Consider the following 15,873-nt stretch of genomic DNA (forward strand, 5'->3'; position numbering starts at 1 on the left):
TTTTCTCCATCTTCCCATAGTTCCAATTTTGGAAAGTAGGAAGATTTTTTTTTTTTAACCATTGTAGTTTTCATTTGGCAAATGCCAGCTTCTGGCCAAATGCTAGCTCTGTTGTGAAACAGACTTGTGAGCTCTTTGGAGCATTTTTTCCACCAGCCCTAGACTATTGTGCTGTAGACATGGGTGGTATAACTGCTAGATAATCTCTTATAACCCCACTCAGCTCCAAATCCCTAATCTCCAGATTCCATTCCTCCACTTTTTTGTGCTGGAGCCAACCTTCCCTGCCAAGCAGTTGTCATCTGGTCATCTTTCCAGTGATCACTTTACCAACTTTCTAACTTCTGATTTCATTTCATAGGAATTGATCGCTAATCTTTATTTACACAGCTATCTGCCCACAGACTTCAGAAAAATAACATCACTGTCTCTCATTAATTTTTTCACTGTACTTCAGTTTATCCTAGTATGTATCAAAAACTGGGTAGTGAAATCAATTTATTGGGTTTCACTACATAATAAATTTTATGCCTTGTTATGGGATAGAATGGGATGGGATGGGGTGGGATGGGATGGGATGGGATGGGATAGGATAGGAATGGAATTAATAGAACAGAGTAATTTTAATTTAGTTACACACACACACACACACACACACACACACACAGATTGGTGTGTATCCTAGAGTTATTACTTAAAATCTGTTTCATACTAAAGTCAGAGTTTAAAAAAATCTGAAAGCCCTAGCACTGGCACCATGAAAACCCTGGTCCTTGTGGATATGCAGTGTAATCAACTTCCAGCCACGGAGTGAGATGCTCACCTTGCTTCTTTCAAGCAACTCAACTAGGAATTGATTATCTCAGGGCACCCCACACTAGGTTTGCTGGAGGGTACCATCTTCCCCTTTGCCCCATAAAAGCACTCCCCCTCAAAAACTCTATTCAATATTTTTTTAGAAAAATACTCTTAATGTGCTTTTATTAAAAATTTGAAAATAGGTGATGGATATTGATGGTTACTGGACTAGTTTTGGTGTTTTTTTCAATAAGTATAGTATGGCTATACTGAGTACCTCCCTTTAAAGTATAAGAGTATTTATCAGTACTCTCAGATTTGAGTCTGAAACCTAGATTCTAAAACAAGAGGAATAATTTCTTTCAAGTGGCATTATGTTTGGTCAACATAAATTCAGAAAATCTCCATGGATATTTTTATAATTTGTTTCTGAAATCATTTTAATCTGAAATTGAGTCTCCTTGAAAGCAATGTAATAGTTATGTTATTATATTGACTAATAGTCACTAATAATTTTCAAAATACAAGCTTCCCTGTTTCTTATTTTTATCAAGTGCTTTTGCTTCCCCACATGATTGTTCACGTACCATGCAGGGGATAAGACGTTGAACCTCTCCACACCTGACAGCCATCGCCATTGTCAGGGAACCAAATTCCATGTGGCCCTCATGGAGTTCCTATCTCCTTCCAGCATGTAGCTACACCTCCTAAGCCATAATCAGAAAGCACTGGGAGAGGGAAGCAAACCCCTCTCTCCCTGTGATATGAGGGTTCTCCCAAGCAAAACTTTGAAAGACCAAACAATGTCAGGAAACAGCAGGAGCTACTTCCTCTAAATAAAGAATGTTTCCAGTAGGCCTCTTTTTGCACAACCCAAAACTCTGAAAACAACCACCAATGGCCTCCAGATATACCCAGTTCTTTCTTTGCCCAGTCTTTGCCTTTTCCTCTGTGTCTCCATGCGCCAAGCACATTCCCATGCCTCCAGCACTGCTTTACTTGTTTGTAGCTCTATCCCCAACTTCGTTTTATGTTACAGATCGTTACAGATATTGCAAAGTTTCAATTTCTTTGTGACAACTCTTTCCTGCCTGAGGCAAGCTTTCATTGAGCCCTCTGTTTCCAACCCAATTCAACTTTGATCCCACCAACAGACAACTTCGACATTTCTTTTTTACAAAGGTTTGGAGGTATCATTTGGATGGTGAGGCCAGGGGACCGCTCTGTGCTTACGTAGCAGCTCCGTGGTTGTTGCTTGTATGTCAGTTTAGTGTGGAGGAGTTTGTTTATTGAAGAGATACTAACAAAATTATGAGGGAGAGGTGAGTTGACAATCTCTCAGCCACCTCTTAGAAATTCCCTGAGTTTTGCTGCAAAACAGATGTCTGAGGTTTCATCCACACTTTTCTAAAGCTACATATACATCAGCTTGGAAACTATTTCTGAGGCATTCTGAACAACCAAGCAGATGGTGTTGCTCAGCATCAAAGCCGGCTCCACCTTGTGCTGTGGCAAAGGACTGATATTTAAAGGGGAGCAAATGGGATGTGTACTCCAGAATCAGCCATTTGAAATTTCTTTACCTATGCAACATTCTTCCCCCATAGAGCCATGCAAGGAAGACAGTTTTCAATGTGACAATGGAGAGTGTGTTCCACTGGTGAATCTCTGTGACGGTCGTCTGCACTGTGAGGATGGCTCAGATGAAGCAGATTGTGGTATGTCTTATTTTTATAAAAATACTTTTATGACATTAGCCTCTGCATTTGGATTCTACACTGTAAAAGAAATATTACGAATGTGTTTATTAGGACCTGTTTTGATGCTTTGAAATGAGAACATCTCATCTCTGAGATTATTTTAGCACCTCTGCCCCCATCTGGTTAGGATAAAAGTTAATATGCAGGCCTCAGTTTATTGTTTGTTTCCATTTTGCCACACTTAATAACTGGAATTATAGAGAAACCAATATTCATATAGGAAGCCTGGACTACCACAGGGACAATATTCCAAACCAAGCAGGCTAGCACCACTCATATTGGCTACTGTGTTCTCTTCATTGCCTACATTCAGCGGCACCTGCATGCTCACTTATAACTCACTTTCTCTCCCTGCCTTGCTGAGTTTTCAGTCCAGCTGCCCTTCCAGACTGCAATAACATTATGAATAATGGATACTTTTATTATGTCTTTTTATTTGCACTGTAGCTAAGTTTTAAAAAATCTGCAATAAGAGTTAGCTATAGTTGGCCAGACAAGGTGGCTCACACCTGTAATTCCATCACTTTGGGAGATCGAGGCAGGCAGATTTCCTGAGGTCAGCAGTTCGTGACCGGCCTGGCCAACATGGTGAAACCTTGTCTCTACCAAAAATACAAAATTAGCCGGGTGTGGTGGCGGGTGCCTGTAATCCCAACTACTCAGGAGACTGAGGCAGGAAAATTGAAAATCACTTGAACCTGGCAAGCGGAGGTTGCAGTGAGCTGAGATTGCACCATTGCACTTCAGCCTAGGCAACAAGAGCAAAACTCCGTCTCAAAAAAGAAAAAAGAAGAATTAGCTATAGTTTAGCCATGAGGAAACTATGGTTTGGAAATGGCAAGTTGCTACCAAAGGTCGCACATCTAGAACCTAAGTTTGTATAATTCTATTGTCACTGCTGTTAACTCTTGTCATAATAGAAAAAAGTGTAAACAGTGTAGCATTATTTTATAAAATTACAACATACTGTTTGTAGGTAAGACTACAGTTGCTGATGTTTTCCTCCTTTGATGAACTCGCTTAGCTTGGTCCAGTCCCTACCTGGCCACTAATGGCCTTAACATTCTGTTCAAAACGGTTATAAAGTGATGAGTAAGGTGATAGAAATCAAAGTACAAAGAAAATAATTTTGGAGGGGTAGGAAGGGAATTCCTAAAGTAGTTCCTAAACTTGAGTTTCCTACTTTCAGAAACTAAGTTTATAAGATATACTCTTCACATATAACTTTATTTGCTGTATAGATTTATAATAAACTTGCATATCTCTGCTTTTTCCATTTTTATAGTTATATAAAAGAGCAAAATTGTCTACTAAATTTATATTTTTCAAATTAGACCTTCCATCATGCTCTTAGGAAAAACAACAATCAATCTCTAAACTTAAAATGTTAAGGACATTACACATTTAGTTTAGAGGACATAATTTACTCTTATCAATTTAGGTCAAAATGGCCACCTGTATAATCTAATATCTTTAATGCATCTCTTTTTGTTAGTTTTTCTAAAAAATTTGCTGTAAATTTGAAAATTTTAATTCTATATATTTATGAGGTATGTGATATTATGTATAATGTATTTATATAGATTGCACATAGAATGTATATATATAAAGGTATGTATATATGTGTGTGTGTGTGTGTGTATATATATATATATATATATATATATATATAGAGAGAGAGAGAGAGAGAGAGAACAAGGAATGATTCAATCATGCAAATTAACCTATCCATCACCTTAAATACTTATCATTTTTCGTGATGGGAAAATTTGAAATTTCACAATTTTACAAAATTTTGAAATATACAACACTGTGAGTATTACCTATAATCACAGGGCTGAGTGAGATATCTCAAAAAATTACTCCTCCTGTCTAACAGAAGCTCTGTACTCTTTGAACATTTGACCAATGTCTTCCCATTCTCCCCACCCTTCAGTCTCTGGTAACCACCATTATACTCTCCGTTTCTTTAGTGCGTTTTTTCAATGGCACAATGAACAACAATGGTTTAGTGCGGTTCCGAGTCCAGAGCATGTGGCATACAGCTTGTGCTGAGAACTGGACCACCCAGATTTCAAATGATGTTTGTCAGCTGCTGGGCCTAGGGTAAGTAATTCTACTGGGTTCTCTTTTAAGAGATTCTCAAACTTTTTTATTACTATCAAATTAGGTTTAGTAAGAACTTTAAAATTTATAAAAGTTATGAATTTAGAAAATACACATTGGAAAAAGGGAGAAAATAAAAATCTTGATTAACCTCATCTTCAAATAATAACCAATGCTAATAACCTTTGTATTAATAGTATATACATGTAAGTAAACATTATATAAAATATAATATGCTCTGTTATGCAAAGTACTTATATGTAAGCATTTCTCATGTTTTTATAATTTTTAGGTGATTATTCTTAAGAAAATGAATTATTTCATTTTATGCTATGTCATAATATATATAAATAATCCCAAGGGTACTACAGAGAATATGCTTTTGCTATATCTTTGCAACACATTTACAATAGCTTTTTTGAAAAATCTATAGAGGTACTATTGTAATGGGAGAGGTTATACAAAAGTTGTAAAATATTTTAAAAATTAAAATTTTTCCATAACCTCTCCTCCTGCAATAGTACTTCTATAAAGTTTATATTATAGAAGGATAAAGGAGGATATTCTCAGGAAGGATGATGCAAGTAAAAATACCAATTAATAACTCATTAAAAATGTGTTATACCTCCCAGTCTAATGCCATAATAGATTTCATCAAATATGTAATTTTACCATATTCGTTTTTTACCTTCCCACCAAGTCTTAAGACTACTTAGGTAGAAAATGCAAGTAATGAGAAGTAATAACATACTTACTTTGCATTTTACAACCTGTCAACTTTAACTCGCCATTCTGATCCTTAAGCATATATGATTTTGAAGATTAGTGATTACCAACCATGTTGGCTCACATGCGGTTATCCTTATAACTTATAACACCATCTCATTTAAAGTTTGTTAGTCATATTAAACTATGAGGTGTATAAAGGGAAGAACCATGTCTATTTTATATATTATTGCAATGCTAAAATCTAGATTATTATTTGTCTTTAAAAATCAGTGCCAAATAAACAGTAAATTATAAATGTACTCTATGTACATGTAAATATAGACACACCTATCTCTAAAAACATATGCCAGAAGTATCTAATTATAAAACATATGCTTTTCTCTTAGATTGATTCCAGATGTTGGCTATTGTGAATAGTGCTGCAGTAAACATGGGAGGGCAAATAATCTCTTTGATACACTGATTTCCTTTCTTTTGAATATATGCCCAGCAGTAAAACTGCTGGATTATATGGTAGTTCTATTTTTAGTTTTCTAAGGAACCTCCATAATGTTCTGAATAGTGTACCTAATTTATATTTTCCCTAACAGTCTAATGGGAGTTCTTCTTCTTCCACATCTTCAACAGCATCTCTTACAGCCGCACTCTTGATAAAAGCTATTTTAATAGGGGTGAGAGATATCTCATTGTGGTTTTGATTTGCATTTCTCTAGTAATTAGTGATGTTGAGCATTTTTTCATATTCTCTTGGCTATTTTTATGTCTGGTTTTGAGAAATGTCTATTTAAATAAGTTACCCACTTCTAAAATCAGAATATGTTCTTTTATTTCTTGTCAATATGTTTGAGCTCTTTACACATTTTGATTGTTAAGTGCTTGTCAGATGGATAGTTTGCAGATATTTTCTCCCATTCTGTGGATTGTCTCTTCACTTTGTTGGTTGTTCCCTTTGCTGTGTAGAAGCTTTCTAGCTTGATGTGATCCCATTTATCCATTTTGGCTTTGGTAACCTGTACTTCTATGGGCTCACTCAAGCAATCTTTGTCCAGATCAATGTCCTGGAGTGTTTCCCCCAATGTTTTATCCTAGTGGTTTCTACATTTTAGGTCTTAGGTTTAACTCTTTAGTTCATTTTGATATGATTTTTCTTTATGGTGAGAGTTAGGGGTTTAGTTTCAAACTTCATATAGTTATCCAGCTTTCCCAGCATCATTTACTGAAGAGCTTGTTCTTTCCCCAGTAAGTGTTTTTGTGTCTTTATATAAACAGAATCAGTTGGCTGTAAACACATAGATGTATTTCAGCGTTCTCTATTCTGCTCTCTATTTTGTTCCCTTGGTCTAATGTCCATTTTTATGCCGGTTATCTTAGTTACTATAGTTTTGTAGGATATTTTGAAACCTGGTAGTGTGAAGCTTCCAGTTTTGTTCTTTTTGCTCAGGATTGCTTTGGCTATTTGGTGTGTTTTGTGGTTCCATACAAATTTTAGGATTTTTTTTTTCTATTTTTGTGAAGAATATCTTTGGCGTTTTGGTAGGGACTGCATTAAGTCTGATAGGGATTGAGTAGCCTTGCCATTTTAACAATATTAATTCTTCCAATCCATGAGTATAGGATGTTTTTTCATTTGTTTGTGTCCTCGTCAATTTCTTTCATCAGCGTTCTACAGTTTTCGTTAAAGAGGTCTTTCACCTCCTTAGATAAATTTATTTCTAGGTGTTTAATTTTTTTGTGTCTGTTGTAAATGAGATTACTTTCTTGATTTCTTTTTCAGTGAGTTGGTTGTGGAGGTATAGAAACTGTATTGATTTGGTTTTATTCATTTTGTGTCCCAAAACTTTACTAAATTCAATTATCAATTCCCTTTTGTGGTGGAGTCTTTAGGTTTTTCTATAGATAAGGTCATGTCATCTATAAACAGGGACAATTTGACTTCCTTCTTTCCCACTAGGATGCCCTTTATTTATCTTTATTCAAATTGCTTTATTCTATTGCTTTTTCTTACTCTTATGTTGAGTAAGAGTGGTGAGAGTGGGTATCCTTGTCTTATTACAGTTCTTAGAGAAAAGCTTTCAGCTTTTCTTGTTAAATATAATGTTAACTATGGCTTTGTCATATATAATCTTTATTGTGTTGAGGTACATTCCTTCTATACCTAACTTAGCTTCTTTCAGTTGGACTGAGAGCTTCCAGTTCCTTTTATATTCCCAAATGCTGTCCATTTAGAATGAAAATGTCCCAGCTCCAAGCCTCATCCAAGTGGTGTCAGCCTCATCAGGAAGGCAATTCCTATCAAGGGCAAGAGAGGAAATAAATTTTATTATTCATTATGTAAATAATCAGTTTGGTTTATGCGTATTAGTCAGAATCTTCTGTCCTTTAAATGTGTTTGTATTTGTGTAAGTAATTCTTTTTATTCTACATTTTAAACCTTAACAAAAACTCTTTCAACATAGGGAGGTTTCAGACATAAAGTCTTGGAAGAGGGTGAGTTGTAGGAGAAACAACATTTTTTGATAGAGTCAACAAAACCCAGAAACTAACAATTGTTTATTCTCATTTCAAGCACAGAACTGGGTAAGTGGCATTCATTCCAAGTTCCTACTTTAAACACTAATTTTAGTTCAATAGTGAATTCAAAGAGGTGAGGTCCCAGGAAGCTGTTAACTTCAATTGCTGGGGAGCTGCCATATAGATTCGGGAACTTAGTTTCTAAAGATTAAGCTAAGGAGATTGAGAACTTGACCTTGCTTCCACAATTGATGCACCAGTGTGCCCCGGATGACCGGGCTTTCCTTGCCCAGGAGATTTGTGTCTCAATTCACCACCTTTTGAAGATCACCATGTGATTATAAAAAGATCACCATGTGATTATAAAAAGTGGAGTTCTTTCCATTGTGGTTCGTGAATTTTAACTACATTGTTTCCTGGAGGATATATTGGGTTAAGATGAGTTATTCACAAAGGTCAAAACAATCAACATTTTACTTTGACAGAAGTTTTTTTTTTCAATGAATTTGAATGAAATATGTTAGTTAGGTCATAGCAAAATGCTGATTCCTACATTTACAGTCCTTCCAATGCATTGGAAGGGAACATATGTCTTTATTACATTTTAACAGTATATAATGTAAATGTGTTATTATTAATCCTGGATCAGAAATCTAAGCACTAGTGATGATATTGTGTCTTTTCCATGAATAAATAAGACACAGATTTACATGCTTATGTGGTGATGATAGACATATAAACAGATAATTACAATATAATGTGATAAATTCAATATGCTGTAGCAGAACTTAATTCAATGAGGGGATGTCAAGGAAAGCTTTCTAGACAATGGCCCGAGCTGAGTGGATAACAGCCAATTTCACACAGCTCTGTTCTATTTACTTACCTGGTTTTCCCCAGCCAGATTTCACTCTCTAGTTCACTGATCCCATTTCCCATGAATCATAGTCCTTCTAACCAGATACAGGGACAAATAACCCGATTTTTTAGTGTGTGTAACAAAAGTAGTACATCCCAATGCCTTAGATACAGTATTTTTTATGAAGATCACGTGCTTGCTTTCTTCAGAAATGAGTCAGCTAATTGCTGCAAAGACTTTAGTCTTTAAGCCTGTGCTTATTAAATAGTCTCCCTAGTGCTCTAGTAATTGAAAGAAAGTTATATCCTTAATGAGAATTTGTCTAGACTGGTGCATGGGAACTGAAGGAAAACTTAGTGAGTTTAAAATGATGTGTGTTTGCTGCAGTAGAAAGTAATTTAGGAGTCAATTTATTAAAAAACCACTGTAGTCTCTCAAGATTATTTATGCAGATAGGGCACAAAATGCAATTCCCTTCAGATTCTAGTAAATCATATGAGGCCTATTTCATTAGCCTTTCCTTTTTAATATTAAACATTTTCATTTCCTACCATTTATTGCATGCATAATAAATGTAAATAAAAAGTACCTTGAATAACATTTTCATGTCTTTATCAAAGTATGAAAGAAAACATTTTATATTGATGCAACAATAAAGGTGAAAAAAACCTACGGTAGTGGGTTTTTTTAATGATATTTCCTGGCAAAAAGCATTTCCCTGTTACTAACCCAATATATAAATGATATAGCTGATTTACCCTGTTGTATCATTAAACTCCAGAAAAAAACCATCATTTCTGTAAAACTTTACAGAATTTAGGAAATACTGATACATCAAAAGTGGAGTTAGTTTTTTGTGTTCTACTAAGGTGGCCTATGAGGACTTGGCATTAATTTTTAAATCTCATATTAGTCCTGTGCAAGATAACTTCTACATATTAGAGACATCAAGTTGAGCCTTACATTCTCATATGCTAATAAGAAGTGGAATTATCCAAGGTTCTTCCTTTGCAGAGGTGTTTTGAAAATATTGTGGGGAGAGATTAAAATATTTTTCAATAAGCCTTTCAAAAACATAGAACATAATTATTTAAATTCTTATGTAATCACTGCAATGAGTTTGTTTGCACAACTTAGCACTGAGCTCCAAAACACTGGAAATATAACCTATGTTTTATCCAAGTTAAGAAGTTGGTAGACACATAGTGCTTCTGCCCTTGTTCATATTTTCTGTCAGTGTCACAAAATTTCTAAGTATGTAGGGAAAGCCTTGACTTATTACAACCCAGGACACAAACAACAACACAGATATGGGAACAGTAACAAAAAATAACATAACCTTTGGCTTTAGGTTTTTTTTTTAATTTGCTAACTTTACACAACAAATAAATAATATTTTACATTTAAAAAAATTTTTATTTGCGACTTCAGCACTGAAGGCACTTTTATTTTATTCTTAGCTATGTTATCATGGTGGGGTAAGTGAAAAAAACTTTGGGCAAGATGGTGGAAAAAATTGTATCTTAATTTGGTTTAATTGATTTAACTACAAAGTCCATCATTTACTTGAAGCTCAAATTGTACAAATAGAGGGAGAAACATTCCGTGTTCATGCTTAGGAAGAATCAATATCATGAAAATGGCCATACTGCCCAAAGTAATTTACAGATTCAACGCTATCCCCATCAAGCTACCAATGACCTTCTTCACAGAACTGGAAAAAAATGCCTTAAACTTCGTATGGAACCAAAAGAGAGCCCACATAGCCAAGTCAATTCTAAGCAAAAAGAACAAAGCAGGAGGCATCACACTACTGAACTTTAAACTATACTACAAGGCTACAGTAATCAAAACAACATGATACTGGTACCAAAACAGAAATATAGACCAATGAAACAGAACAGAGGCCTTGGAGGCAACACAACATATCTACAACCATCCGATCTTTGACAAACCTGACAAAAAGAAGCAATGGGGAAAGGATTCCCTATTTAATAAATGGTGTTGGGAAAACTGGCTAGCCATGTGCAGAAAGCAGAAACTGGATGCCTTCCTGACGCCTTACACTAAAATTAACTCCAGATGGATTAAAGACTTAAACATAAGACCTAACACCATAAAAACCCTAGAAGAAAATCTAGGCAAAACCATTCAAGACATAGGCATAGGCAAGGACTTCATGACCAAAACACCAAAATCATTGGCAACAAAAGCCAAAATAGACAAATGGGACCTAATCAAACTCCACAGCTTCTGCACAGCAGAAGAAACAGTCAGTAGAGTGAATCGGCAACCACAGAATGGGAAAAAAATTTTGCAGTTTACCCATCTGACAAAGGGCTGATTTCCAGAATCTACAAAGAACTGAAACAGATTTACAAGAAAAAAACAAGCCCATTCAAAAGTGGGCAAAGGATATGAACAGACACTTTACAAAAGAAGACATACATGAGGCCAACAAACATATGAACAAATGCTCATCATCACTGGTCATCAGAGAAATGCAAATCAAAACTACATTGATTGCATCTCACACCAGTTAGAATGGCAATCATTAAAAAGTCAGGAGACAACAGATGCTGGAGAGGATGTGGAGAAATAGGAACACTTTTACACTGTTGGTGGGAGTGTAAACTAGTTCAACCATTGTGGAAGACAGTGTGGCGATTCCTCAAGGACCTAGAAATAGAAATTCCATTTGACCCAGAATCCCAATACTGGGTATATATCCAAAGGATTATAAATCATTCTACTATAAGGACACATGCACACAAATGTTCATTGCAGCACAGTTTACAATAGCAAAGACCTGGAACCAACCCAAATGCCCATCAATGATAGACTGGATAGGGAAAATGTGGCACATATACACCATGAAATATTACACAGCCATCAAAAACGATGAGTTCATGTCCTTTGTGGTGACATGGATGAACCTGGAAGCCATCATTCTCAGCAAACTAACACAGGAGCAGAAAATCAAACACTGCATGTTCTCACTCATAGGCGGGTGTTGAGCAATGAGAACACATGGACACAGGGAGGGAAGCACTACATATTGGGGTCTGTTGGAGGCAAATAGTGGAGGGACAGCAGGGAGTGGGGAGTTGGGGGGGATGGCATGGGGAGAAATGCCAGATATGGGTGAGGGGGAGGAAGGCAGCAAATAACACTGCCACGCGTATACCTATGCAACAATCTTGCATGTTCTTCACATGTACCCCAAAACCTAAAATGCAATAAAATAAAATAAAATAAAATAAACAAAAAAAAATAAAATTAGAAACACACTAATTCAAAACAATTAAACAGCATATCATTAATAGCAAATTGTTTAACATTAATACTTAATAGATTTACTATCTAACAGGGTGGAGGAAAGCACAGTGATAAAATTATGTCTTCTCTGGGCAAAGGAGTGACAGTAGGTGTACCACTCACTTGCAATACAGCAGCTACATCAGCTCTTGAAGGTACAGCCTGGTCATATGTAAGAATCACCTGGTCTCAGCCTCCGACCCTTAGATTTAGAATGGCCTAGGTCAGTAGATCTCAATGTGTTGTTATAGGACCAAACTCCATCCCAGGATGGAGTCACCTGGGATACATTTATAGAAATTCAAATCCTGGAATCCTACCTCAGGCCTACTGAACCCAAAAGTCTAGAGTAAGGCCAGGCAATCTGGGCTTTAGTAAGTCTGTCAAGTGATTCAGATGCATTCAGAGTTGAGAACCACCACCAAGGGTAAGTGCTCTCAACCTTTCTTTGTATGTCAAAGGGACTTTTGTCAGTCTGGAGAAAATTAGTTTGGAGAATCTTCTTTGTTTTTCACTCCTACTTTGGCTTATGCTTTTTTTTTTTTTTTTTTTTTTTTTTTTTTTTTTTTTTTTTTTTTTTTTCTTTTTAAATTTATTTATTATACTTTAAGTTCTGGGGTATGTATGCAGAAAGTGCAGGTTTGTTACATAGGTACACTCGTGTCATGGTGGTTTCCTGCATACATCACCCCATCATCTACATTAGGTGTTTCACCTAATGCTATCCCTCCCCTATCTCCCACCCCCTGCTATCCCTCCCCTATCCCCCGACCCCTAAACAGGCCCTGCTGTATTATGTTCCCTCCCTTTGTTCTCCTTGTTCAACACCTACTTATGAGTGAGAACATGCTGTTTGGTTTTCTGTTCTTGTGTCAGTTTGCTGAGAATGATGGTTTCCAGCTTCATCCATATTCCTGCAAAGGACATGAACTCATCCTTTTTTATGGCTACATAGTATCCCATGGTGTATATGTGCCACATTTTCTTTATCTGGTCTATCATTGATGGGCATTTGGGTTGGTTCCAAGTCTTTGCTATTGTGAACAGTGCCACAATAAACATACATGTATATGTGTCTTTATATTAGAATGATTTATGAACTTTTGGGCATATACCCAGTAATGGGATTGCTGGGTCAAATGGTATTTCTATTTCTAGATCCTTGAGGAATTGCCACACTGTCTTCCACAATGGTTGCACTAATTTACACTCCCACCAACAGTGTAAAAGCATTCCTACACAACAGTAAAAGTCTCCACATCCTCTCTGGCATCTGCTGTCTCCTGACTTTTTAATGATTGCCATTCTAACTGGTGTGAGATGGTATCTCAATGTGGTTTTGATTTGCATTTCTCTAATGACCAGTGATGATGATCTTTTTTTCATATGTTTGTTGGCTGCATTAATGTCTTCTTTTGAAGTGTCTGTTCATTTCCTTTGCCCACTTTTTTATGGGGTTGTTTGTTTTTTTCTTGTAAATCTGTTTAAGTTCTTTGCAGATTCTGGATATTAGCCCTTTGTCAGATGGGTAGATTGCAAAAATGTTTTCTAATTCTGTTGGTTGCGGGTTCACACTAATGATAGTTTATTTTGCTGTGCAGAAGCTCTTAAGATTAATTAGATCCCTTTTATCTATTTTGGCTTTTGTTGCCATTGTTTTGGTGTTTTAATTATGAAGTCCTTGCCCATGTCTATATCCTGAATGATATTGCCTCAGTTTCCTACTAGGGTTTTTATGGTGTTAATTCTTATGTTTAAATCTTTAATCCATCTGGAGTTAATTTTTGTATAAGGCATATGGAAGGGATCAGTTTCAGCTTTCTGCATATAGCCAGCCAGTTTTTCCAACACCATTTATTAAATAGGGAATCCTTTTCTCATTGCTTGTTTTTGTCAGGTTTGTCAAAGATCAGATGGTTGCAGATGTGTGGCATTATTTCTGAGACCTCTGTTCTGTTCCATTGGTCTATATTTCTGTTTTGGTACCAGTACCATGCTGTTTTAATTACTGTAGCCTTGTAGTATAGTTTGAAGTCAGGTAGCGTGATGCCTCCAGCTTTGTTTTTTTGTTTTTTGTTTTGTTTGCTTAGGATTGTCATGGCTATGCAGGCTCTTTTTTGGTTCCACATAAATTTAAGGTAGTTTTTTCCAATTCTATGAAGAAAGTCAATGGTAGCTTGATGGGGGTAGCATTGAATCTATAAATTACTTTGGGCAATATGGCTTATACTTTTTAATATGTATTTTGTCACCCAAGTGAGACTTCATTGCCAGGAAATTTGTAAGAATGTAATTACAAACACAAAAGAATAAAACATCTCTTTTATGTTTTGACACAATTATAAATCATCTACCAAATATCTTCTGCAATGTATAGATATTTAGTTTGTTACATAAAACACTGACAACCTATCAGTTTTATATTTTTAAGTACATAAATAAAACACACAGAACTACAAAAGAAATTTATTACATGAAAATAATTATCAAAAATTTTTAAATCCATGGAAATATGTATTTATTAACATATTTAATAAGATATACTAGTGGCTGTGATGACCACTGTATTATCAAAGGTGAACATAAATGATATTTTATATGTATCTAGCAATGGCAATATGATATGAATATATCTGCAGTTTGTTTTGGTGACCATATTATAGATGTTGCTAGTAATTTTGTCATTACTCACCTTCATTTGTATCAGAAGAAGAGATTAAAGTTAGTAAAAATAAAGACATAATTATTTATTTTTCAACTACAAACCTTCTACATGTTATCATGAACTACAAGTCATTCCAAAGAGGTGAAGGACCTTGGCTGGAGTGAGACCCAGAGGTCTCATTCTCTCAAAACCAAAGGCCCTTCTGCCAGAGTAGTCTTCCCATTTCAAAGACACACATGAGCTTTCATATACTCGTTTCAGTAGAAAACAATATAGAACTTATACAACGGGTCCCCAAACTTTGACAGTTTGATTTTACCTGGTAATAAAAACAAAACACACACACACACACACACACACACACACACACACACACAAACGCACTAAACAACTTTTTTCTACTATACCAGGTTTAAAAACCCTATTCAGAATTATCTCTGACTTAATTCAGGACATTTCTTAGCTTGTCATTCTGTCTCTAGCATACTGTAACTTCGTTAGAACCACCCTCTACCCCCATGACCCCTGCATAGATGAAATTAAGTGGAGAAATTTTAAAACCTGTATCAGAAATGTGAAAAGGACATCATCAACAGAGTGAAAAATATCCATAGCGAGGTTTTCACCACCCAGAGACTGGTATTATTTCTCACTTGGGAAAACATTATCCCTTCTTTCTCCTACTAAGTATTTGAAAACATTTTATTGGGAATCAAGAGAGTTTTATGAAATGTCATTTCTTTGCACAATCACCATTTGGGGAGAATCTTCTTTGTCTTTCACTCCTATTTGGCTTACACTTTTTAATATGTATTTGTCAACCAAAGAGACTTTGTTGTCAGGAAATTACTAAGAATATAATTACACGCACAAAAGAGGGAGAACGTCTCTTTTATGTTTTGGCACAACTACAAATCATCTACCAAAAATTTTCTGTAATGTGTAGGTATTTAATTTGTTATATAAAAACAAGGGAGGCCGGGCGCGGTGCTCAAGCCTGTAATCCCAGCACTTTGGGTGGCTGAGGCGGGTGGTTCACAAGGTCAAGAGATCGAGACCATCCTGGTCAACATGGTGAAACCCCGTCTCTACTAAAAATACAAAAACATTAGCTGGGCATGGTGGTG

The 15,873-nt window shown here is 35.8% G+C and overlaps 1 protein-coding gene across 3 annotated transcripts in view; it reads left to right on the forward strand.

Annotated features, from left to right (window-relative positions):
• The window catches only part of TMPRSS15 (transmembrane serine protease 15), a 135,170-nt gene that overhangs the window by 89,565 nt on the left and 29,732 nt on the right, over positions 1 to 15,873 (forward strand). For 2 of the 3 annotated variants that reach the window (XM_037742433.1, XM_037742438.1), the window contains exons 18-19: positions 2,406 to 2,516; positions 4,532 to 4,664. In XM_037742433.1, coding sequence (XP_037598361.1) covers positions 2,406 to 2,516; positions 4,532 to 4,664 — 244 coding nt within the window. The remainder of the gene's footprint in view (positions 1 to 2,405; positions 2,517 to 4,531; positions 4,665 to 15,873) is intronic. The other variant, XM_037742443.1, reaches the window with a different exon arrangement.

The sequence above is a fragment of the Cebus imitator genome, unplaced genomic scaffold (assembly GCF_001604975.1).
Source record: "Cebus imitator isolate Cc_AM_T3 unplaced genomic scaffold, Cebus_imitator-1.0 Scaffold7, whole genome shotgun sequence".
Classification (NCBI taxonomy): domain Eukaryota; kingdom Metazoa; phylum Chordata; class Mammalia; order Primates; family Cebidae; genus Cebus; species Cebus imitator.